Source organism: Melospiza georgiana, chromosome 1 (genome assembly GCF_028018845.1).
Source record: "Melospiza georgiana isolate bMelGeo1 chromosome 1, bMelGeo1.pri, whole genome shotgun sequence".
NCBI lineage: Eukaryota > Metazoa > Chordata > Aves > Passeriformes > Passerellidae > Melospiza > Melospiza georgiana.
In genome coordinates, this window is record NC_080430.1 from 107,259,150 (window position 1) to 107,284,975 (window position 25,826).

The 25,826-nt window shown below is 43.5% G+C and overlaps 1 protein-coding gene across 7 annotated transcripts in view; it reads right to left on the reverse strand.

The window, feature by feature from the left end:
- The window catches only part of ROCK1 (Rho associated coiled-coil containing protein kinase 1), an 84,103-nt gene extending 82,035 nt beyond the window's left edge, over window positions 1–2,068 (reverse strand). For all 7 annotated transcript variants that reach the window (XR_009114356.1, XR_009114357.1, XM_058022310.1 and 4 more), the window contains exon 1: window positions 995–2,068. Coding sequence is in view for 5 of the 7 variants with exons in the window: in XM_058022310.1 (XP_057878293.1) it covers window positions 995–1,087 (93 nt within the window). In the remaining 2 variants the exon portion in view is untranslated. The remainder of the gene's footprint in view (window positions 1–994) is intronic.
- Window positions 2,069–25,826: the final 23,758 nt, after the last annotated feature.

A 25,826-nucleotide genomic window follows, 5' to 3' on the forward strand; every position in this document is an offset into this window, starting at 1 on the left:
GAAAATGAAGAATGACTATTAAGAGCTATCTCCACCCCCACACCTCCCTTCCCTTCCAACCCCAAATGTCAGAGTTCATACGAGGAACAAATTCAATTATTTGTTCCTCTCTCTGACAACAGAAAGACAGGGAAAAAATACACTAAAGAACTTCCATCACTTGCTCCAAAGAAAATAAGCCCTCTACTTCAGTGTGAAAGCACAAATTACACTTTGGTACTATTTAAGGACATCTCTAGGCGTATCTAGGGACCCAGATGTATCCCAAGCAAATTGCTTGTATTTGGCATGCAGTTTACTGCGGTACTAAGTGAACTAAATGAGGACTAAAAGAGCATCCAATTCTGTCGATCAGCCACCAAATGACGTTGGTTGGTTTTATATCAGGAAGTGTTATGGCTTGCTTTCCTATGATGCGGTTTTAACGCTGACAGCACTGGTGAGACCCAGCTATTAGGTGTGATCAATTAGGGAAATAACAAGCGAGCAGGCCTAGCACAACCACCAGTTTAAAATGCATTTAAACACCTGCCCCCACCTGTAAGGGCTTATTAATCGCGTTGTATGCGACCGTCAGCGCTGCAGTGCATGACCACAGCATAAGAGGACCTCAGTCTTTAAAAAAGCTGTTGGAGAGAGAACTGGTGTCAAAGCTATTTGACGTCCTGTGCTCACACAGAGGAGCGGCACTCACGAATTCCGCCTTTGTGGAAAGAAAGGCTCCGCCGCCCCTGTGACAGCCGGCGGGGCACAGAGCAGCGCCGGCAGCGAGAGATGACAAGTGTGAGGCAGGGCTGGGCAGGCGCCTCCTTGGCAGGAGCCGCTCTCCCGGCACACGGGCACATTCACGCACCCTCAGCCCAACGCTGGGTAAACAAAACACCAGCACGGAGCCGAGCAGGGCGGTGACTCAGCCAGGAGAGCGAGATTCGGTCCCACAGGGTAAGGAATTCGGGGAGACGTGACCGGGGGCCCATCGGCGCTCCGTACTCACCAGCAAACAGTCCACGTTCACTTCGGATTTGGGGTCCTTCAAAGTCACGTCGATTTTCTCAAACCGAGACTCAAAACTCTCTCCCGTCGACATGTTTCCGGAGTTAAAAAGTTTCCCTTATTCCAGAGCAAAGTTAAGGTTAAAAAATAATAATAATGATAAAGTAAAAAAAAAAAAACAGGAACAGGCGAGCACAAAAGAGAAACTGCAGCCTGCACCAGGCTGAGGAAGCGCCTCCTGCGAGATCCCTTCAATCACAGAAGTCTCAGGGGCAAGTCCCCGCCAAGGGGGCAGAGAATCCAAGGGGAGCCCGCAGCAGGCGGGGGACGAGGCTGCTTCTCCCCCTCCTCCAGGCACGCAGGCAGCTTCCCGGGATGCTCACAGCTCCGCAGCAGCAGGTTTCCTCTCCCTCCCTCCTCTGCTCGGGCCCCACCGCCTCAGCATTCCCATTTTCCCAGCCGGGAAAGCCGTCCTGGGCTCCAGCGTAGCGGTCCCTCCTCCTCGCCCTGCTGCTGCAGCGCCGGCGGGTCGGTGCCAGGTTCCGGAGCGCGGCTTTCTTTCCGGTGAACCAGAAGAAACAACAGAAGAGGGGAAGCAAAAAAAAAAAAAAGGGGGGGGGGGGGGAAAGAAATAAAAAAAGAACAGAAGAAAGACAAAAGCCTGCAGCCACACCAACAAGGCAAAAAAATGATGGAAAAATAAAGTTTAGGGGAATCCTCTCGACGGCGTGTCTCAGCGCCGTGGGGTCGGTCCGTCCGTGGGCACAGGGCGAGGAAGCGAGGAAGGCACCGGGCGAGTTGCCCCCGCGGGCGGCGAACGAGTAACCTCACCGGCGGAACGGCCGCAGCAGCATCTTTCTTCCTCTCTCCTCCTCTCGCTGCCTCCCGCCGCTGCCAACGCCGGTTCAGCCCCTCCCTCTCCGCCTCTCGCTGCCTCACCGACGGGACGGCAGCCCGGACCGCCTCAGGACGGACCCGAGGTTGCGGCGTGAGAGGGGAGGGAAGGAGGCGGCTTAAGGGGAGGGGAGAGCGTGAGGTCCGGCGGCTGCAAGGGAACCTGCGAGAGGCACCAACATGTCCGCCTTCCTGTTTGAACAGTGGGACGGGGCGCATGCGCGGGGGGAACGGCTCCGGTGCCGGCGGGGACGGGACGGCGGCAGGAGGTGCGCGCGCGCGCTTGGGAAGGAATCACAGTCACCGAATCGGTGAGGTTGGAACAGACCCCCGAGACCATCCAAGCCAACGTACGACCGAACACCACCGTGACAACCAGACCAGGGCTCTGAGTGCCACACCCAGTCTTTCCTTAAACACCTCCAGGGCAGTCACCACCACCTCCCTGGGCAGTCTATTCCAGTGTCTAATCACCCCTTCTGTGAAGAAACTCTTCCTAATGTCCAGTCTAAACCTCCCCTGGCGCAGCTTGAGTCTGTGTTCTCTGGTCCTGTTGCTTGTTGCCTGGGAGAAGAGGCCGACCCTCAGCCGGCTCCAGCCTTCTTTCAGTGGTTGTAGAGAGCGGTAAGGTCACTCCTGAGCCTCCTTTTCTCCAGGATAAACACCCCCAGCCCCCTGAGCCGCTCCTCATGGGATATGCGCTCCAGACTCTTCACCAGCCTCGTTGCCCAGGTGAAGGAAAAAGCGGGAGCGGGCGGGAGGCAGCGCGATCGGCTCGGGCCGGCCCCCGTGGGACAGCCCGGGATCCCCCTTCCGGGAGCCGCTGTCTTTGTGCGCCCGCCCCCGCCCGGCGGTTCCGGCGGGAATTGCGCGGAGCCCAGGGGCCCCATCCCGCCGGGAAAAGCGCCCCTTGTCGCGGGCTCCCCGTGCCATGGGGGGATGTTGCCGCCGCGTTCCCTCCCGGCTCCCCGGAGGCGCCACAGCGCTGGTGGCTCCCGCCGCCTCGGCACGGCGCGGGCACTGGCACTGGCACGGGGGGACAAGTGGCAGTGAGGGTCACCCCAAGAGCTGTTGCGGACTCCGTCCTTGCGGATCTTCAAAAGCCAGGCCCTGGGCAGCCGCTGTCGGGGGTCCTTAGGTGATCCCTCGCTGCAGGTATTCCAGAGCCACATGGGCGCAATCCTTTGCCATGTTTTTTGGGATGATCCTGCTTGAGCAGGGAGATTGGACCAGATTGCCACTGTAGTACCTTTCCAGCTTGACCCATTCTGTGATTCTGCGGTTCTGTCCTACCTGATCAGGGGCACTGGAGAAGCTGGCCTCCAGAGATCCTTTTCAGTGGCAGCCACTCTGCCATCGTGCGTGTCCAGGGAAGGAGAGGCCAGCTTCCACAGTGCCAGAAGTTCCAAGCATTCTGGTTTACGTCCAGACAACAGCAAGGTAGCACACCAACAGAAAGAAGAAATACCAGCACTAAACATGTAACCTGTGCAGCCTGTGCTGGTGTTTCCAATTCAAACCTTATCCTCAGACTGCAGCAGGAACCTTTTCTTCAAATAAGGAAACAATCACAGAATCCCTTAGGTTGGAAAGGACCTCTGAGAGCATCCAGGCCAACCTCTGACCAAACAACCACCGTGTCAATTAGAACATGCCACTAAGTGCTACATCCTGTCTTTTCTACAACACCTTCAGGAATAGTGATTCCACCATCTCCCTGGGCAGTCCATTCCAATGTTTAACAACCTTTTCTATGAAGAAATTCCTCCTAATGTCCAACCTGACCTTCCTGTGTGTCAGTTTGAGACTCGAGCAAAGTAATGATTTCAAATATTACTGGACAGAGGCCACTGTACTGTTTCGGTTTCTTCAACTTCCACTGCAGTTCCATAAATGGCAATGACATTTTTACAAAGATCACTGTAAATTGCATAGTGATTGTCAAGTCATTGATCTCTGGTCACTGAACAGTTCCCAGTAACAACTGAATCATTAGCACTATAAGTTATTTTCCATGTCTTGGTTAGGAAACAAATTAATAGGCAAATGTTAGAGTGTTTGAGCTATTCAGTATTGAATATCAGTACTTGCTGTCTTGCTTTATTCAGAAAAAATAAGAAATGGCTTTCTGCATTTTGCTTTTTCTTATCCACAGCTGTCTGCATCTTTGTTTTTGTTTTCTGCTGAGAAGTATGTTCAGTTAAAGCAAAAATACAGGCTACAGCAACATTTCCTGCTCTGTTGTTTTGTGCTGGCTACTACCACAGCCCTTTGATTCAGAGGGTTTGGTTGCTCTTGGAAATGCAGATGTTCCATTTCAGCAACCACAGTCCAAAGAGAACATTTCTGCAAGCTACAGGGTGTATGCTTGGGATCATTTCATATGTGAAGCAGTAAGTAATTTCTAAAATACACAGAAAATGTTTCTTGCAGTCTTCATCTCAAGCAAGATGAAAATCATCACTAGAGATACAGAGCCTAATTCGCAGTGCTCTTGATTTAAGCATTAGGGATGATGCCAGGCCTGAGCAGGGTGATTTGAGGCACCTAGCTGAAAATAATGCAAAATTCATGAGCCTGTAATAGTGTATGGAAGAGGAAGCCTGATTCTGCAGCTTAGTGGGCAGGATCAGCACTGTGATCAACAGATGCCACTTATGTGTTTTATCCAATGTCTGTGGGAAAACTTACAGGTACTCTTGGAAACGCAAAACACCTTGCATCCTCTCCAGATCTCCCTGAAACAAAGCTACATGGGTCTTGCTCTGTTGCTGTGTCTTGCTCTTTGCCTTTTTTTTTTTTTTTTTTTTTTTTTTGCAGTGGCCCAGATTCAACACAGAAAGTGGAGAGAAGCACCATCCCATTGCTTGGCAACTTGGAGAATTCACAGAGATGAGTGCTGGGCATCAGACAGGCCCAGCCTCACATGTTTATTTGCCAGTGAAGGAGCAGTACACCTGAGAACTTCTACCAGTGTTTGTGGTGAGCAAAGCTGCTGTGTTTGTGTTCATCTGCGTGCAAACTCTGTGTTTCAAACATGTCTGTCAGACTGGGCTTTTCTCACAACTGTGGTGGACTAAAAGTGCTTGTCTGTCTGTCTCAAATAGAATAGAATTTGTGTGGGAGGTACTCATGCAGCTGTCTAGGAAACTCTGAGCACTGCTTTGAAACTGTAAAAGGCAGTTTGGCTACCAGCATCAAAAAGGATATTAGATTCTAATTTTTAAAAGCAGGTATGGGTTAAGTGTCCAGTGTGATAAGTACTCACGTTGTAACATGAGAGTGTAATGTAATAGTTTTTAATCTAGAGAACACTCATTCACATGCTGGGATCTTAAAGCCCATTTTCACTTACTTCAGTCAGACTATTTGTGTCTATATGATTAGGAACTTACATATTTCTGGCATTGGCCCCTTAGAAATCATAGGAATCCCCATCCTACACAACCAGCTACTGCATTGAACTTTTGAACATTGAATTGTTTTGTTTTATCTTCCTGATAAATAAACTAAATGGGTCATTTCTTCTTGTTGCTTTTGTTATGACACATCTTGGATTGAACTAGGTTTTCTTGAGTGAGATAGGAATTACTCAACATATACATGACCTGAAAACACTGAGCTGATAAAACATGGAAACCTAAAGGATCATTTTTTCTCTCTTCAAAACCATGTCATCTCTAATTCTTGAAAGTGTTTCTAAGTAAGTTGATGTCTATACAAAGTAAACTAACAAACTGATAAGCCTAATAAAACTAAAATCATGGCCCCCATATCCATATTCTCTTGCCTATTTTATAAGATATTTAAATGTTCTTGATTCTTCTGTGGTACAAAATGACACTGACTTAAGAACTGATTGTTTGGCAGAGATTGAAATTTCTTATTAAATACAGAATATCAGTAAACTGTCAAATTACTACATTTGGCTTCCTCTAAACCATGATAAAATACTCATAAAAAGTACAAGTAATACTGTTTATTTTGCAAATAACAGTCTTGTACATGAGAGTAATAAAACTGTGCATGTAAAAGGTTTCAGTAATGCTCATTTCAGGAACATTTAGCAAACAGCAAGAACGCAAGAACAGTGGAATACTCAAAGTATTGGCTCAGCCCTCTCTGAGCAGGTACTGTTACTCCCATCTTCTTGTGAAAAAGCTAAGGAGAACTAAGCAAAAGAGTTTGTAATAAAGTGAAATGCCATTTACATTTTTCAGTTCACTGAGTGTGCACATTAAAAGGCATACACTCTCAGAATGAGAAAACAGGCTGGGACACCCGTGTTCCTGAAGTAGCTGCTGACTTCAGAAGAGTTGCACAAGACAGAAATGAGACTATATCCTGTTCACCATATTAGGCCAAGTTAGTAATGCATGAGGTCCCCTCACATTCAGCTTCCAATTTAGTCAGCATGAAGGTTAGATCACATCATATTAAGCCTGCCTTCAGTCCACCGCCCTCTCTCCTTCTTTGCCCTGCAAAAATGGCTTAGTTTAGCCTCTGCTCTAGTCCTAGGGACAGTTAATAGCACAGGCCAGCATGGCTTGAAGCCCTGGGAGGAAAACTGGTCAACAAATCCAGTCCTTGGGCAAAATATTTTATCATTGCTAAAGCCCATTTGTGCAACAGGCTACTTGCAGGAGCTTCCTGCTTCAGGCAAGGTGTGATGGATGCTCAAGCAGACATCTGAACTGACTTTGAGTAATGATAAAGTCTCACTAGCATTGATCTTAGTGTGCTTGCAAAACCTGGAAAGTAAAGGCTGCGTTAGGTAATGAATGCTGGTGTCTGTAAGTAGCTGATTTAAAGCTGCAGTCACGGTGGTGACCACGCTGCAGCCCCCTCACCTCCCTTGAGAACTCACCTATGCACTTAAAAGACTCCTCAGGGAATTACTGACTGAAAGCTTGAAATGCAAAATGCTCTGAGCAATGAACACGTTAAAATGCTCTATGAGTAGGAGAGAGAAAGTAAAAAAATGAGAGAGATATTAGTCATAATTCAGCATGCTGAGAAAAGTTATCTTGGCTCTTGATGAGGCAAAACATATGACCTCTAACAGAAATAGAATAGATGTGGCCTAGGCAATAAGAACTGCTAGCATGAGAAAACCCTTTTGCATGTAATTGGTCAAAAGAGAATTTCCTATGGATAGACACGCAGTATCTTTCAAACATCTGTTGGCAAACATGTATTTGATGTTGAAACAGTGCAACATATACCTGTACGTAAATAAATGTTTTTCCTGCATGTCACCAGATTTAATAAAGGTGTGAGGCTCCAGGCTTGTGGCCTTTCCTGTTCCAATGCATCCCAGCTTCCCAGCAGAGGGTAGCTGCTGCTGTTCCCTATTACAGTGCATTTTCAAGCACTGTAGTACTTGTGCTGGAACCCTGAGGAGAACCTGCTCCCACTGCCTGCAAATGGTGAATGATGAGTAAGAAATGGGGCACCTGAATCTGAATCATTGTTGTAAAACTAGAAATAGAGGGGGGGATCACCTTTTGGAACTTCATGGCTCAGTCTGATGGAGAGGATCCGGTCTGAAAACAAACTTCTGCAAGGGAGGAAGTAAACTGGATGGCATTGTCTGTTCCAGTGCAAACGCAGATGTGTTTGCTGCCTGCAGACATCGTTGTACAAACAGCATAGACACTCCCAAAGTAACTTCTGCTGGATCTGGAAAGGAGGGCAGCTGTGAGCCCAGAGATAGATAGCAGCTCCCATATCTGGTCACCGTATGGCTTAGGCCAACGTCAGCCACAAGTGCACATACAGCACAGGCTCCCTCTGCTTTTATGCTTTAAAGGTGCAGGAAAAAAATCCTTTAACCAATGTATGTCAAAAGCTCACAAACTGATTTGAAAGCAAATCAAAATTCCACTGGAATGTTGAAAGATTCGTACCCTAGAAAGGACCACTTCCACGGCAAATACTATTTTCCCATTAAAACCACTTGATAGGTACAGAAAATGTCAATATACCAGAAATTCTTCCTTGAGAAAAAGCTTTTTTATTTTCAATATCCCAGGGCTTAAAAATGGCCCAAGTACTTCTTGTTGGAAATCTTTGAAAAGCCAAACAAATTCAACTCTAAGTCAACAAAAAACTGTGGAAAAAAATGCCTGAAAAAAAAAAGGTTTCAGAAATGTAGGAGTATATTAAAGCAGGAGCTAAAAAGTAATCTCCTTATGGTCTCATTCACCAGGACATAAGCAGAAATAATACATCTTTTGTGTCTATATATTTACATTGTATAAATGGAAATATAAATAAATATGTATTTCTATTAAAAGTAGAGTGATTATCATCATTTTAGGCCTCTTAAAAGCTATCATGAATCCGATTTTCTACACTGCTATTATCTTAACTGTGACTCACCTCTGAGATTAAGGAGTTTTCTTCTTATTTCTCCAGTTCATAACCCTAAGTGCTCTCTCTTAAAACAAATTTCTCCCACCCCACCTTACTCCTACTTCCCTGGCATACACATATCACATTTCCTCTGGTTGGATTAGTTTTGCAGTCCTTGCTCAAATAGTTCTTCTGAAGACAAAAGTTAAAAGTAAACTAGGCTGAGTTTAAAAGTAAACTAGCTTCGATTGCCCTGGCTTTGTTTTTATGTATGCTGTCCTAAATATCTATGCTCCTTGTAAATGCTTTGCTGTGATGAAGACTATGACAAATCCATAAAAAGCCATGTTTTTTATCTTGGGGCTGGGAAATATTTAACAGTTTCGGCCCTTAACAGATAATTAACTTCTAAATGACACATCTCATAACTTTGCTGGTATAAACAGAGAGGGCTCCGTGTGATCCTTTTCGGGACAGAATGGCAGAAGTTGCTGTTCCTGACATTCACAGAGTAAAGATTCTCAACACAAGTCAGAGAAAATTACTTTGATATTATGAAGCGTCACAAGATTCTATATGACTTGTCTTAAATTAAATGCACTCAAATTCCATTAAATATGTAGTTTTAAAAAATGCATGTGTTTCATATGACTATCTTCCGGATATTTAAAAAAAAAAAGTTTAGTCACTGAAAAAGAATTCAAATTCACTGCAACTTCAGGAATTATAAATCAGTTAAATTAGTAATTTTTTGGTGAACTCTCATAACTAAATCCCAGAAGCTGATTTTGTTCACAATCAGGATATTTTTTTAATCTCATGCCACTAGGCAATCTGTTAAACCTTATTTTATACCAATGCTACCACTGTTGTTTCCTTTGTAGAGCTCTGGTACTCTTTGAACACATCTATAAGGTTTGAGAGAGTCTAGTCCTAGACAACAAAGATTGTTTATATATTGACTTTTATTATAATTCTGCTTTCATTTGGCCATACCAAGCCAAACTCCAGAAATGGAAATTTTACAGGTGTGATCAGAGGCAGAAAACTATGTGTATGAAAGTGTGAGCAAGCTCTTATCAAAGAGTTAACCTTCTTATTCTTCTCTTCCTCCCTTCTTGAAGATAAAGACATCAAACTTCCTTCTTCCTGTGATAAAATGCTATGCAATGTTGGGCAATTCAACTCTTGATACTCAGAAGATGGCAATTTTATATCAGTTTTACCTCATTGTTTTGCTTCTTAATTATTATAATAATATTTATTATAATTATGGCTACTTCAAATCCCCAGAACTGCCTTATTTGAAATGGAGAAGAGAAATAGGACAAGAACAAATGGCCTCAAGTTGCAGGAGGAAGGGTTTAGATTGGATATTAGGAAAAAGTTTTTCCTGACAAACCAAAAGGATTGTCCAGTATTGAAACAGGCTGCCGAGGGAACTGGTTGAGTCTCCTTTTCAAAGAGGTGCAGATGTGGCGCGAGGGGACATGGTTTAAGTGGTGGACTTGGCAGTGTTGGGTTAATGGTTGGACTTCTCCAACAGAAACCATTCTATGATTCTACAGACTCCTAACTTGATTATAGCAAAATAATCTGTCAAAGGGACAAATCAAAGGCCAGGAACAGGCCATTTCAAAAATGTAGTAGATGCAAAATAATACATTCTTGATGGAGAGTTTTTAGGCAGAGGGGGGAAAAGAGCCAACTCAGTTTGCTTTTTCCAGAGTCAAATAAAGCCCATCCACCAGGACTGGAGAATGTCAGCATTGTCCTAAGCTGCCTCTACAGCATAAGAATAGATGAGGCTGCTCTATAAAGCACTGGATTAAAAAAAGTACAAGGTGATTGACTCATTCGTGGCCCATAGCCATACTCATACTTGCAAAATTGCCTCCGGCTGATGTTCTAGAACCTTTACCACAGAAACAAAAGGTACTGTGGCAAACAAAGCTGTCCCTCAGGAGTCTTATACAATGAAAACAAAGCTGGAACATGCATATGCAAAGCAGTATTTGTAAAGAGTTACATCATTACACCTTTGCAGTCACTCCAATTTTTGTGCCAAACTTTGCTGAAATTATGGAATAACTCAGAACTAGACTAAGTTCTTTTAAACAGATTATTGAAACTGTAAGTACTATGTCCAAATTATTATGGAGTTTGTTTTAATGAAAATGTCTTTTGTTTGCCTGTTTGCATGGAGTTCCCAGCACTCCTTGGTGGTGGCCATGCCATAATTTTATATTCCTTGAAGGCAGAAATGTTATACTGTAAAATATCCACAGCAGCTTAGACCACATTCACAACATTTTGACAGACGTGGTTGTTTAATCCAGCTGGCGGAAGTCAAAGCAGGTAACATGATTTACCTACTAGCCCCAGGTCTTAAGACCAGAAATTTTTCCCTTGCTTATCAATGTGCATGCAGAAAAGGGACATACACCTCTGTAGCTCCAGACTTACCTGAGCTAGTTTCTAGCTAGCTGGCTGAGGCACCTACAGTGACACAATCAGCCTCCACAGACCATCATATTATTTGCCCAGGCCCCAAATCCCACTTCCTGCTGAAGCTTTGTGCAGCTGTTCCTCAATCAGCTGGATTATGCCATCACATCTGCTGGGCACGGCATGGACATGGTCTGAATTCCTATGGGCATTTCATGGTGCTGGGAGCATAATGCTGCTACCTGAACATGTAGAAAATGATGGCACCATCACCACAGGGGCCTGCTGGGCACTACTTCAAGTTGGATAAACACAAGACCTTTTCACAGAAGGAAACCTGAACTCTGTTATAGTTTAGATATGATACTTGTAGTTTCAGTAATTTGAATATAGGAATCTGTCCAATTATAAAAAATCATGCAGTTATAACAGTCAGTGGTCAGTGATGTTATCTGCACTGTGGGTAACTATGGCAAGAATTTCTTGTGGCCAGTACTTCTACTATTTAATGACCTCATGATTTTTTTTTTTTTTTTTTTTGGTTAGTTGTTGCTGTTTCCTTCTTGACTCATTCCCAAAAGGCACTGAAACATCACAGACTTATCACTCACACAGCAATAACTGCAACTGTCTTTAAACCAGCTTCTCAAACCTGGATCCAGAGCATCCCCTACCAGAAGGGTGCATGCTCTGCATCTTGTTAAGTTGAAGTCCCCCACTTTCTTCTGATGCGAACCATGGGATCCAGTCTTTCATTTGGGCTTCTTTAGACTAGATTGAGTCTGAGGGAAAGTGCCTGCAAAGCACTGGAGGTAATGCCACACCATGGGAAAATGAGGAAAGAAATGTATGTGTCCTGCAGTGTGGGAGACAATCAGCTATTAGCCAACATTCTTCTCAGCTGGGTGGAGGTTTTAATCCCCCCACCTCACCCTGGGCAGCCAGCAGATCATTTCACAGCAGTCATCTTTATAGCATCTACGTGAGCATGGTGGGGTGCCTTGTACTTCTGAACAGACATTTCGTTAATGTCTCTTTTCATGTCCTGATCAGACTATTGCAAAACCCCACACGCAGACTCCCCAGAATGAGTCATGTCTGCCGGCAGGGATGTCTGCAAGATGTCTCTGCACAGAGGTGCAGAGCCGTGCAGGAGGCGTGGGAGAAGACCACCCTGGCACAGCACAAAAGCTTATTTATTAGAGAAAATGCCTTAGTGGAGCAGAGAGGGCCTAGCAGGTCTACCCCAGGGGGCAATCCATTAGCTTCCAGGTAAAATGTAGCGGGTTCATTGTGACCTCCAAAGTCTGACTGCCACAGGGGCTGCCCGTCTATGAAATATATGTCTCCCCTTGCATCTGCAGAGAACTGAGCTTTTGCTCTGGAAGGGTAATCCCCCAGTGGGACTTGAGACATTGGAACATGATCTGCTCCACATATCCAGGTCTCCAACTTTTCCTTTCTTATGGCATGTTCTTATTTGTCTGGTTTTACACCCACTGTCCATGAGATTTTTCCTGTACATCAAATCTGACACTGGGAGAAGGAGCTGCATTACTCATACATAATTTCAAAATTGTGGGCAAACTGGATGGTTTCCTGCTCCCATAGACATATGACTTCATCGTGTCTATCTTCCCAACTTCATGCACCAATACTCTTTGCTTCAGAGGCTTTATCACCAGCTGAGAAAGAATTCCTTCCTTATCACCTGTTAAATTGAAGGATCAGTTGGGGCAGCCATGTGGCATCTCTTGGTTTCTGTCTGCCAGTAAGATAGCTGTATTCAGTTTCAATAACATGGCTTTTCTTAATATGTTCATTCATTTTTTGTTATTTAAATTAGAAAAAAATAGGTTGGCATGGTAAAATTCAGACCCTCTAAAGCATAATAGACTAATACAATAATGCCTTGATATTGAATAAGTGACAAATATTTTCCCCTTTGATTCCAGAGTTTTCCACAGCATAGTTACCTGAGCAATTTACTCAGATTATTCATGAGTAAGTTTGATTAGCAGTATTCTATTAATTGCTGAAACCCTCTGGTTTGCTGCTATTGTCCATAAAGGATGCAAAAGCATCTTAGGCAGCCCAGTCCATTTCCAGCCCTACAATTTAAACTCACTAAATACTAGGCCAAATCTATATTCAGAAATTGTTCCATCCTACTCTATATGCTTTCTCACTCTGTTTCCTCTCATCTTTTTCCAAGCATGTATTGGACAACTTACATGCAGAAAATAATATCTGTAAGACTTACTTTGATTTTTAAAATATTTATTCTCCTGTCTATCAAAACACACACCAAAAAAAAAAAAAATCCCACAAAACAACCAACCAAACAAAAAACCAAATTACAAAGCTATGTGCAAACTGATAGAGAAATGCTAATGCAAATTTACCCATCTTTCACACTCAATAGCTGTTTCTAGTACTCTGTCTTTGTCCTTAGGATTTAATTAAATCTCTCACAGAAAACAGAATTTGCTAGTACTTGACCTTTGTTTTCAGAGCCCCGAAACACAAAAGGCATTTAGAATCAATGACAAGGCACAAAACACAACGCACTCCATTTAGTGCTAGGGGCAACACAATGCTCATCCTTTATATGGAGAGACCCTGGGTTAAAAAAGGATTAAAATTAAGCCACAATATTCTTTTCTAGGTTGTCTCCTGAAGAATCACCACTGCCGCTTCAAGCTGATTATCTGTTTTGCAGTCCGTCAGCACATGATGGCCAATGCTACCCCTAATCTTTTTTTCACTACATAAACTATATCTCCACTCTTTATTTGCCTTCACTGGCTTCCTTCCTGTCGTAATTCCTCACTGCAAGCTCCTCACCCTCCACTCGAAGCCCAAACACAAACTCCCGGCTCCCATTTCTGCTCCCACTTCCCCTTCCTCCCATCCGGGCCGCCTACAGCCAACTTTGTTCCAGCAGCCTTTCTGCTTTTGTTTCCCAGCTGCTCTCTCCTGTATCTCTTCAGCTGCTCTTTATACCACTTACATCCCTTTCCTACATGGCTTTTTGCAGAGATTCTTCACACTTTCTCTTCCTTTTCTCTCACTGATTTCTTGCTGGATTTTTTTCCTTCACTTTGTTGTTAATGGTGGATTTATGATAAATAGTGAGAAAAAATTTAGCTCTTGCAGAACTCATGGAAGCAGGTCTGAAAATTAACACTTAACTAAAACAAAAACTGGTAGAAAGGTAATTAAAGGAAAGCATGATGTTCAATGGCCTTGAACTACATAGAAAAAGGCCACTGAATGAGAAGCTACAGAGAATAATTTGCTTCTGTTCATGTTAACAGGGGATAGTAAGCCACACATTAATTACATTCCTCGAATTAGAAGGAGTTTTGAGAGTGAAACTCTGCTTAGCCCTCGCAGAGTGGCTCACAGTAGGAGAAAGGTGTGCTCTGCCTGTCACACCAGCCAGCCAGGCCCATAACGTTTCCTTCTGTTGATCTCTTACTCATTTACCATCCCACAAGCTGCAAGACAACCGTTCACAGCTTCTTTCCCACCCAGTGGCAGGCTACACCTCTGCCTGCTATTCAAGCAGCTGGGAAAAGTTTGTCTGCTTCCCTGAGCTTAAAAGTGTCATTCTTGTATCTTTTAAAATATTGTCAGGTAGCACAGCTCACAGTCCCAAGGTTCACAGCCTGGCTTTTAGCTTAACTAGAACCTGGGCATGTTTTTGATTGGATTTTTGAGTTTGTTCTTTTAATGTGGGAGTAGAAGAAGCAACAAATACAAGCTAATTTATTTGAGGGAAAGAATTGAAATAATTTAATAATAACAATAATTTAAATTATATTGTAACTCAAGTTATTGCCACCAGTGTCCTGCAGAAGGACCACCAGGTTTGCTTTGGCATTTTTGACACCCCCCCCCCCCCCCCTACAATATTGCTCACTGCAATTTATACTGCTGAGAAGCCTCCTACCTCCTGGGATACCTTCAGGGATACTTTCAGGGATACCTGGGTCTGGCCCATACATACGGTACAAATCACATATTTTAAGCCTTCTGTAGGAAAAAGAAAAGGTGTCCAAAACTTATGAAAGCAAAGAAGACCGGGGGAGATGCATTGGCACTGGTCCCATTTCCATCTTTTCTGTTGGCTAAACACTATTTTAACCAACGACTATTTTTTTGAAGAGCAAATTATTCTGTAGGTCATTTCAACAAATTCCCATAATTACACAAAATCTGAGGACTTTTAAAGGTCCCTTCCAACCCAAACACACAAACACACACACATCCACAGGAATCTACCTCTGCCTCTGCTGGGCCTCTCCAGCAGCAGCTCTGTTGGCAGGAGCTGCTTCGAGGATGTGTGAATCACTAAGGTGTTCCCAGTTTCTGCAGGCTGTTTTACCAGGTGCCAGGCAGGTTGCAAGGCTACAGCCCCCAGCCAGAGGGACTCTCTTGCTCATGGTCCTCTGCCGGGCTCTGCACAAGCAGGGGCCTGATTCTGCAGACAGATGAAGGGGGGGAAAGGCAGATGTTCTCCCGAAGGAAAAAACCACATGAACTGAAGACACATCCTGTACCACAACTGCACATGCCTACAGAAAATGCTCCACATTACTCTGCTCCAGGACTTGCATTTCCTTTGATTTTCCTGTGACCAGAAACAGCAAATAACTAATTGGGAATCAAATGCAATACTCACTCCTGAAACCCTCTGCATTTAACAGAAACCAGCTGGGTTTCTGCAGCATTTTTACAGTAATCTATTAAGTTATTTTCAGACAGCTTGAACCAAGAATAGCAGTGAAAGTCAAGTCCTTCTATGCATGGCTGTGCCCTTCATTTCTCTGTGAGATACATTTCCAGGCAAGTATTAGGCCTCGACAGCCATATCAAACGTTCAGATCAGGAAATGTTGTGTCCAAGAGGTAGATAATTCCCCCCCCTGCTGTGGCCAGGAACACACAATATTCTACAATCCAGCTCCTCTGTTTCTTCCCATCACATACGCCAGGCACCACTGTTTTCCTTATTCTGTCTTTGTCCAGAGTTTTGACCTCTGATTGACTTTGAAGTTTACATATGAGGAAAAACAGTCAGGCAGCTGCTAAAACAAGCGCGGAGAGATCAAACGGTTCTGAAAGAATTAAAAACAAACAACTTTTATCTTTTTCTTTTGTGTTTACCAATACATTAACAGATCCAGATAGATGGAGAGATACTCAAATGCGCATACATATATATTTAAATGGTAATGTTAAAAATTACATTAAAGGATATTGTTTAGAAGGATAAGGAAATTAGGAAAATTAGGAAATACCAGATTTCCTAATACCAGACTGCTATGCTAATTTCTTTCTGCTACTGGGTGTGATTATCCTGTGTTGTAGAGAATGAGGCATGCATCCTGTGGGAAAGTCTAAAATCTGACTGTGTCATGGAAGGGTTTGTAAGGAAACATATGCACATGGGGAGGGACAAAAAAAGATTGTCCAGAGAGTCTTAAATCTGCCACTTTCTAATGTATCAGGAATGGAACTGTAGCTTAAGTGGCACTATTTAATGACTGGAGCATAGGGAATTGGATGTTCTAGCCTGTTTTCAAGGGAGAAAAAAGCTAGCAGAGGGAAGTCCCCTGTGACATGCATAGAGAAACAAAGACTCTTGCCTTTTATTGAGTCATTGCAGACGTTTAATTAATTTGGTCTGAAGTATCAGGCATAAGTAGGAGTTATTTGGTCTGGAGCTGGAAGACCACTTAGTAGAAATCAAGTTTTGTTTCCTCTATCATATTAAAACTTTTTAAGCTTCATCTATATTAAATTGAGTCCAGAAATCTCATTCTGCTTTTGCTGTACAATTTCTTCTAATGCTTAATCTTCTATTACTGTTTCAGTGTCAGCAAGAACTTGGGTCTTTAAAACAGTGATGTTGCCCAATTACTATTCTGGCGGACTGCCTTGACCTTTCCTAGAGAAACCAACAAGAGAAAAGCAGTGGTGGTTCCCAACAGTTTCCATCTCAATGACTCTCACATAGAAATTCACAGAACACAGGAAAAATGTTGTCTCTGAGATGAATGACTTTGAATTTCAAAGGTCTGTTGAAAGTAATAAAGATGTCAAACTTTCCAAAATATGTCAAATTTCACAAATACCTAAAAAATATTTCTGCAGATACCATGTAAGTATGAGTAATAATCTAAATCAGAACATTTTAATTGACAATGGAGTTCTATTTGGTTTGTGAGACATTTCCTTTCTTTTTTTTTTTAATAAGATTACTCTGGCCTGTATAATATAAACTCTCTAGGGCTCTGTAACTTGTGGCAGCAGCAAACCAGTCTGTGCATTCTCCTGCCTCTTGATATTGCTTGTACACATAAGATAATTTCCACAGTCAGTTAATTCAAATCTGTTTTCTTAAATGCTTGAAAAGCAATAAGTTATATGACGAAAATTGTACCAAATCACAATTCCCTGTGTGTCATTTTGCATTTCTGACTTAGATAAGCTATTGTCTCTTATATAGGCTGCAAAAGAACCACTTTGGATAAATGTAAATACATTTCCCTGTGGTTTGGGGTTTTTTGTTAATGCTGAATTTCACAGATTGCTAAGATAATTTTTGTAGAGCAAAGTAGTAGTATAAACAGAAGTAAAATTGTCTTTTCAGTATGAGCTTCAGAGCTGAAGCAGTTTGTGTACAGTTATCTTTTCCATCTATCCCTTGGGCATAAAGGCAGTGAAAGAATTCCTAAAGAGGGGAAGGAAATTGCGTTGGTCAAGATCAAATTGCAAGCATGCATAATTTGATGTACTGATGACTGTCCACCAGATATCACAGCAGGAGACTTGCCAAGATGTTAATTGTCCCAAGGACTGGAGTTTGATGCTTAACAAACATCTCAGTTTCGTTGTGGAATGAAAGTTATGACAGCTGGAAAGACTCCTTTTCTTAGTTGCATGTGCAGTAGTGAGTAGCATTGAGAGAAATCCTGATTTTAAATGAAAATGTCTTCTGCTTGCAAACAGTAGTTATTGGTAGGGTTACTAGAAAGAGGGGAAGTGTAACTTCATAGCTTCAGTATGTGGAGTCAGTATAAAACTCCAGGGTTGACTTTGTGGCTTCAAATCAACTCAGACACTAGGGGAGCACATAATTTCGTGCAGTTCTTTCCGCTTTTGAAAATGTCAGGTTATATCTTAGAGACAGTCCCGCAGTGAAGTCCTTGTATAAAACAAACCTCTATTTCACAGTCTATGCATAGAAGTCTGCAGGTTGCAAATCTGGCATACTGCAAGTTGGTAGATGTCATTTGTCACCTCTCATGTCCAGACATACGAGCCTACAAACAAACTGGCTACTTTTTTTACTGTTTTTTGAAGCAAAGGGTCAGTCAACAGCCCATTAAAAAGACTTACAGTGAATAAAATATTTCTAAACAGAGAAGACTCCCCTAATCTGACTTCTGTTAAGCAAGCCTTCTATTCATCACCCCACTCCTGAGCAGTGTACATAATGAGAAGAAATACTTCTCCATTTAGGACAGAAATTTTTCTCACTTTGATGTCTAGGATTTCATCCCAGATATTAAGAAAACTCTGACTGCAGTAATTGTAAATCTGCTGGTTGTGCAGGGAGCATTAGCCTCATACCAGCCAAGTAATTGTTGTCCAGCTGGAGAATGGTATGGCCTTTCTCTCTGATATTTCCCCTTACCACCAGATGGAGAAGAATCCTTGGACACAAATGTTACCACATCTGATTTGTTGTAGTTGTTACTGTGGAAATTGTACACATGGGCTTGGATTCTGTTTTGGCTGAAGCAGATTAAACTGCAGAGGGAATAAGTGGAATTAACCAAGAGCTATCACACATATGCTGGATTACTGAAGCATGTAGGTGATCAGCATTTCCCATGTGCACCAGTAAAAAAAAGTCAAGTCCTTTTTCTGCAATAATCCTAATTGAATCTCAATATTCTTCTGAAAAAAAAAAAAAAAAGTGGTAGTTAGGTTTATCCACAGCATATATCCATGATTGTTTTGGTTTCCTTACTGTGTAGAACTACACAGAAAAAATGATCCAGGGTGGAATACATGAGTTACTTCATTTGCTGATGAAACTGGTATCTTTTTATAATATTCCTATACAGAGTTGCTGGAAACAAATGTAAGGACAAATATCAATAAATAATGTTGGGAAAAATAATGGTATCAAACAAGAAGAATTACTGGACTGTAGTGACTGAAAGCTGTCTCTTCATCAGGAATACATCCAGATATCTAAAAATACTGTGTACTTCAAAGCTCCATACATCCATATTGATGATGAGAAATAACAGCCATTCTATGGCCATTCCATAATCACTACTGGTTCCTGAAATTCTTGTCTATCTGCAGGAGATGCTGTCCAGCAATCTCAGCTGATCAAACTGTTAAGCATTTTCTTCCAAAGCAAGAGAACTTGGTATCAGCCAGGAGCTCAACCTGGAGTAGGCAGGAGGAGTTGTGAGCTGGGTAGAGCAGCTGTTGATCCTGTTTTTGTTTCCACTGCTGTTTGCAAGGAGTTATTTACCCTGCTACACTTCATAGGCTGCTCCAAATTGCCATGAGGCTTCTCTTTCTTTCTGCAGCATTCAAGAGAGGCAGGTCTGTAAATTGTCTTCTCTGGCTACTCTGAATCACGTCAGCCTGCTCTTTTTTGTATGCTTACCCCATGGTGATAACAGAATTCAATCAGGTAGGCAGTGTTGCTGTGCCTGCCCTTCCCCATGTGCACCTAAATTTCAGTTCACCACCTCTTGGGGAGCTCATACCAGGGAGCAGCTTCACCTCCAGCACCAGGGCAGCTCTTGGGGTTCTCCTGCTGCAGGTGCAGGGAGGAAAACCCTACTCACCTCCCTCTGGGGAATGCCTAGCCTGTGAGAAACCTACGCAGCAGGGAGGCCATCCTCTAAGAGACAAATCCCCTTGGACAGTTTTGTTTCTAGCTGCCAGGGAAAATACTGACATTTATCTGTGGCACTGGTGCCAAGTTACGTTTTGGCTTGCTCATGCTCAGGAACTTTTTGGCTTGGAGAGAGAAGAAAAATAAAGCAGTTAGGCCACAAGGCTCTTTGTGCCTTTCATTTTGTCCCTCTGAGCTGCTGCCTTTTTCCTTACTCCACAGCAATTCATGTGGGAAGGGAAAGAAGTGACTGTGGCAGAAAGGCACAACAGAAACTGGAAGCAGGAACCTGCATATTAGGGCATGGTAACCAGCAAATCTGTCAGGAGCTGGTGATAATACCCAGGGCACAGTAACCTACACTTACAGCTAGGAAAATTGCTTTACGTGCTTCCAGCTTTGCTGGCCTGTTTGTGCTCTTACACCTTCCTGGGAAAAGTATGGAGCTGCTGCTTGGTGTCAGTGCTGCTGGGCACCTCAAAAGAGTTTCTCCATGCCCTGAATACTTGCCTCTGGGAGGTTAAGAATTTTAGTTTGCATAAATAGTTCATAGTTCCCGATAATAAATTTAATTAATTATTTATTTTATTATTATAATGTGTTATGTATTTTATGTAAATATATTTGCTTCTCTAACTCTGATTTGGACTGCTGGCTTTACTTTCCCAGGAAGGAAGAAACCTTGTTTTGGGAGAGTGTGTATCCATCTTCTGAGGAATCGCCAAAGGCTTGAAACCCAGGTTTCTCCTGCACTATACAAAGTGAGGAAAATGCCCTTGGTGATTATTACCTTGAGCAGAATTGAGAATGAGCAACAAATCTGAGGAACACGGTCTGAAAAGGGGTGAATTTGTTTGCTTCCCCATCCTGGTATCCTCTTAGCTCTCTCTTACAGAAGGATGTTGGATCAGTTTCTGTTTTTCTAAAGGGAGCTTGCCCTGGGACACTGGGGTAGCTGAGAACAACTGCTGAGCAAGGACATTCCCCTCTTCAGTTTGAGCAAAATACTGTTTACCCCATTCTCACTCATTTGCCTCTCCCATTTCCCTGTTTCTCACTGGAGGCGACAGCTGCCTGAGGCATGGGAGTAACAACAGATCCCTCAGCTGCGATGGCTGTCAGAGCAGGAAGGGCACAACGAGCCCCACAGAGTGTACCCAGGTCCCTTGGAAATCTGCTCTTTGCTACATGGTCCTGTTACCCTGCCCAAAGTCCCCTACACCCTACACCCAGGGAGATGCCACTGCATGGTCTGACATTCTTCATACACAAACCCCACACTGACTAGGGCACTCTGGATTTACTTCCAGGTGCCACTGCCCAGCATGCTAATGCACAGCTGGAGATTGATCCTCTTCTTCCCACCACCCTGTCACTGCTTTGAGATACAGAGGATCCCTATGGACATGAAAAGGGGTGTCTCTAATTGTGGTTTCTGGTCGCTGGCTGGTGCCAGGACAAATGTCCCTCATTCATGGGAAAGTACAAAGAAAGAGGCTCAGCAACTAGACCTGTGGCTGCCTGAGCTCAGAAAGTCTCAGGGTCTCAACTACTGGCACTCAGACTTGGCTTCCTTTGTGTGTCTGGCCCCTTCCTGCTTGCCCACAGTTCTCTTCAGTTTTGCCAGTCTTTGCAGGAGAGACCAGGGGGCTTGGGCCAACGAGTTCTGCTTACACTTGGTGACATGGATTGAGTGCTGGTTCATCAGGACTGGTTTCTGCCTATCTGTAAGGTTACTTACTCATCACAGACACCACCACCCACGGTGAAAGCCCAGGTTCTCACAGTGGGCCATGAGGGAAAATACAGCTTGCCACTGCCTGGGCCAGATTTGTCAGTGGGACAACTGATGGCAACAAGAACAGGAAAGCTCAGGAGGGGGAGCCCAGCTCAACAGCCCTGGGCATAGCACATGTGTGAAGGTAACTCTGACCTGCCTGCACAAACCATCCTGGCTTCCCATACTTGTGTTTTTTTGAGTCGTCCCACTCTTAAATCTGACTTACAAGATTTGCTGCACCTGTCTATGCCAGTTACATAGTGTGCACACACTGGATCCAACCCACATATCAGCAAACGTGCTGTGCACTGGCAGCTGCTGTTTGGCCTGCCTTTCCAACTGGGAGACAGATGCTTTTGTCTGTGCACTTGTGCCTTAACATGGCATTGGAGCCAATGTGCTGAGGGTTGTTTCTACAGCATGAAGAAATTTGTGGTGGAGCCACTTTTCCCTGGAGTTGGTTACAAGGCTGTTTCCTCAGATGGTGCAGAAGCAACCATCAGAAGGCAGAGCCTTTGTTTGTCCTTACCAGCTCCTGCCGCACAGAGCTCAGCTGAAGAGGCTCTTAATTTCAATTTTCCTCAGAGACACATTCTCTGGTTTCTTCCCAGACCACAGGATCGAATGATCTTTTGTTCCTTTGTTTCATAGATTCTCCCATCTTTTCTGGTTTTACTTTCATATATTTCCAACATGCACTGAATATTGGCCATAGTTAGTTATTCCCTCACACGTGTCTTGTATGCCTGCTCTCCTACAGGCATTGACTTGCTCCTGTGTTTGGGATAGAGATTGTTATTGTTTGTATGGTCTAGCTACATGGAGATCCCCTATAGAACTATTTTAAATAAGGGGTGACAATTAGTCAAATACAAAGCCATGTAAAGTAAAAAAAGGTAAGCAATTTGAAAACTGGGGGAATGAGAGGCTGGAAAGCAGTGCTGCAGAAAGGGACCTGGGAGTCCTGGTCCATGGCAAGTTGAATCTGAGTCAGCAGTGCCCTGGCAACCAGGAGGGGCAGCTGTGTCCTGGGGGCATCAGACACAGCATCACCAACCAGGCAAGGGAGGGGATTGTCCTGCTCTGCTCTGCACTGGGGCAGCCTCACCTCCAGTGCTGGGGGCAGTTTTGGGTGCAATACAAGGAGTGTCTGAGATCACTTCGTTTGTTCAGCCTGGAGGAGACTGAGAGAAGACCTTACCACAGTCTTCAACATCCTCATGAAGGGAGGTGAAGGGGCCAGTATTGATCTGTTCTCTCTGGTGATCAGTGATAGGACCCAAGGGAATGGCATGCAGCTGTGCCAGAGGAGGTTTAGGTTGGATATTGGGAAAATATTTTTCACCCAGAGGGTGGTTGAGCACTGGAACAAGCTCCTCAGGGAAGTGGTCACAGCACCCACACTGATAGAGCTTAAGAAACATTTGGACAACACTGTAAGGCACATGGTGTGATTTCTTGGGCTTGCCCTGTGCAGAACCAGGAGTTGGACTCGATGATCCTTGTGGCTCCCTTCCAACTCAGCATATTTTATGATTATATGTTTCTAAATGTTCGCTCACAATTGTCCCAGACTGCTCACTCAAAGTTAAAAGGAACTCTTTGCTTTGATCCTCATGTTCTGCTTCACATATAGGGATGACAATCCTTCACTTCACTAGAATGGAAAGGTGAAGAAATATATGTGAATCTCCCAGATATTATAATAGTGAGAAGCACAGAAAAGCCTAGGAAGAAGCTGATGGTTTTTTCTCTAATAATTGGACTTGGGTCAGGCAAACATTTGATGAAAAAAAACTCAGTTCTACCATGATTTTTTTCTTTCTTTTCCTGCCTAACATTCAGCCCATCTCCTGATACTGTGAGATATGGGGGAATGTGTAACCACATTACAGCAGAAGAGATCCCCTATTCACCAGGGAGAATCTACTGTGGGAATCTCCAGTCGGTTTAAGTTCATGCTCTGCATGCATAAGCAGAGCAAACTTGGCAGGCTGAACAGTCTGTCCCTTGGGAATATTGACAGATGAATATAAAACTCAATTACCTTGCTTTTTCATTCCAGTTGGGTTACTTGTGCTGTGTAACTAAGTACATCAGCATCTGGAGTCACTCTGAACAACAGGAGAAAACATTCTCTGGTGTTGAAACTAAAATTTTGTACAGCATTTATAACTTGCAAAAAGTCAGGGGGCTGGCTGTGCTTTGTTTCCCACCATCCTGAAAAAAACAAACCAAAACCAAGGTAGAAGGGTCACCATTGCCAAGGCCTGGGGTTTCTTCTTTAGTGTAGCTAAAAGGCTGCTAGCCATTTTGCCTATGAGCATGCACAACTGAAAGATGTAAAACCAGCTCCTGAATTTTCCTTACCATTCTCCCCACCACCACCATCTTCACTATCCATCAACCTGCCCCATTGCTGAAAGCTGAAAACACAAAAATAAACATTAGTTAACGAGTTTTGCACCTGGGGGTGGTAAACAAAACTGCTCTCCATGCCTGTGAGCTCTCGAAGGGAAACTCTGCTGTAGGAAAACAAATCTCATCACAGTAAGAACAGGTCTGCCTGGGGTAGGGTGTGTGTGCAGAGAATGAGAAGAATATTTTCATTTTTCTGATTTCATAATTAGGGAATGATGAGGTACGAAATCTTTCCTAAATGTGTCCCTCCAGTTAGAAAATACATACTTGCCCTATCTTTGTTTTCATTGTAGCTAGAAGCAGAAGTTGATGCTAATCTGATTCCTTACTCCTCTGTAGTTTGGGGCATTTCAAATACGTATTTTTTGTCCTGAGATTTTGTCTCAAACGGAGACAATTGAGACTTTGTCTTGGACTAAGAGAATCAAGACTTTGTCTACAATGCAAAAATATGGTGCATGCTAAACAAAACAAGTCTTTGTGTATCATTGTTATTAAAACATTGTAGCAGCAGGAAATAGCTAGACGTGGACTTTGCTAGTTAACTGCTACTATAGATCTAATAAAGTTCAACTCATTATACATTGAAATCCTATTACAGTAGCTGAATGCTTTGACAAAGAAACAGCCTGTAAGACGGTTCCTTGCAAAACAGTAGTGCATATATTAAATCAGCATGTTCTCACCTTGCCGTGTCCTCCATTCAGTCCGCGCTTCTCTGAACGAGGCTTTCACTCCTGCAGCCGGGCGTGCCCAGCGGAGCATCCCCCGGAGCGGGCAGGAACCCCCGGCACTCCGGCCCCTCGCACGGCGGGGTCAGGGCCGCCCCCTCGGCATCGCTCACCAGAGCCGGCCTCAGCCCCGGTCTTCAGGAGCTCCTTGGGACTCGTTGGTCAGAAGAAACCCCGCTCGGTTTAATGCCCGGGACAGGGCCTGCTCCCTCGGTCAGTGCTCCCCCGCCGCAGGGCTATGGTCTGAAACAAAAGCAAGCTCTAGAAAAGCAGATCTCCCTTGTCATACACTCAGGGATGGATTTTCTCCTCTTCTTCTGGTGCTGAAATCAGGGAGAAGACTAATTCCTCTGAAGATAATGGAGCAAACCAACTCAAGTCAAAGGCGAATCAGACTGTAGCTCTAAGAAACACCTATTCTTATTACTTCCTAGGTTTTTGTTGGTTTTTTGTTTTTTTGTTTTTTTTGTTTTTTTTTTTTTTTTTTTTTGCTGCAGATATATAAATCTTTGTATTAGCTGACTTCAAAGATCATAAATCCATAATTGTATGTGCAGACTACTAATGCAGTGTGCTGCTGATGCACAAAACACACGTAGATACTACACAAACACACTCAGGCTGGGCTTAAATTTAGCTTTAACCACACAAAAGATATCTTTATAACTAAGAATGATGGGAAGAAAGATCTCATTCCAGACCAGATGAACATCTCATTTTTTCATTAATCCTGGATTTGGCTGATCTGACTTAAATGTGTCCTAAGACATTTCTTAGTGCTTTGGAAATTACATCAACATACTTGGGTTGGAGATGCCAGAGTTAGAAAAAAAAGGGGGGATTCTATTTTTAAAATTCTGCTGTTCCTTTTAAAAATAGATCAGCAAAGCATAACTTTTGCTATAGCTGTAATTTTTCAGGCTAAGCAAACTCCAGTAATTTCAAAAGCATTGGGAACAAGGGGTCACTTGGGGCCAGCCAGAAAAAAAAAATTAACTCTTTGCTCTTCTCCAGCACAAGTTTTTGTCATGTTATTATTGTTGAAGAGTCAGCTTATAAATGAAAAGTTAAGCTTTTCCTTGCAAGAAAACAGAAACTGAAAAAAGTTTGCAGCAATAGTGATTTCAGAGCTATATGAGAACATTAATGAGGAAAGAGAAATCAAAACAGGAGTTCAGCTGTGCATTTTCTCAGTACTTATCACTATAGCCAGACTAGAATTTGCTAAATGACATCTGTCACTGACAGCTGCTGTCATCAGG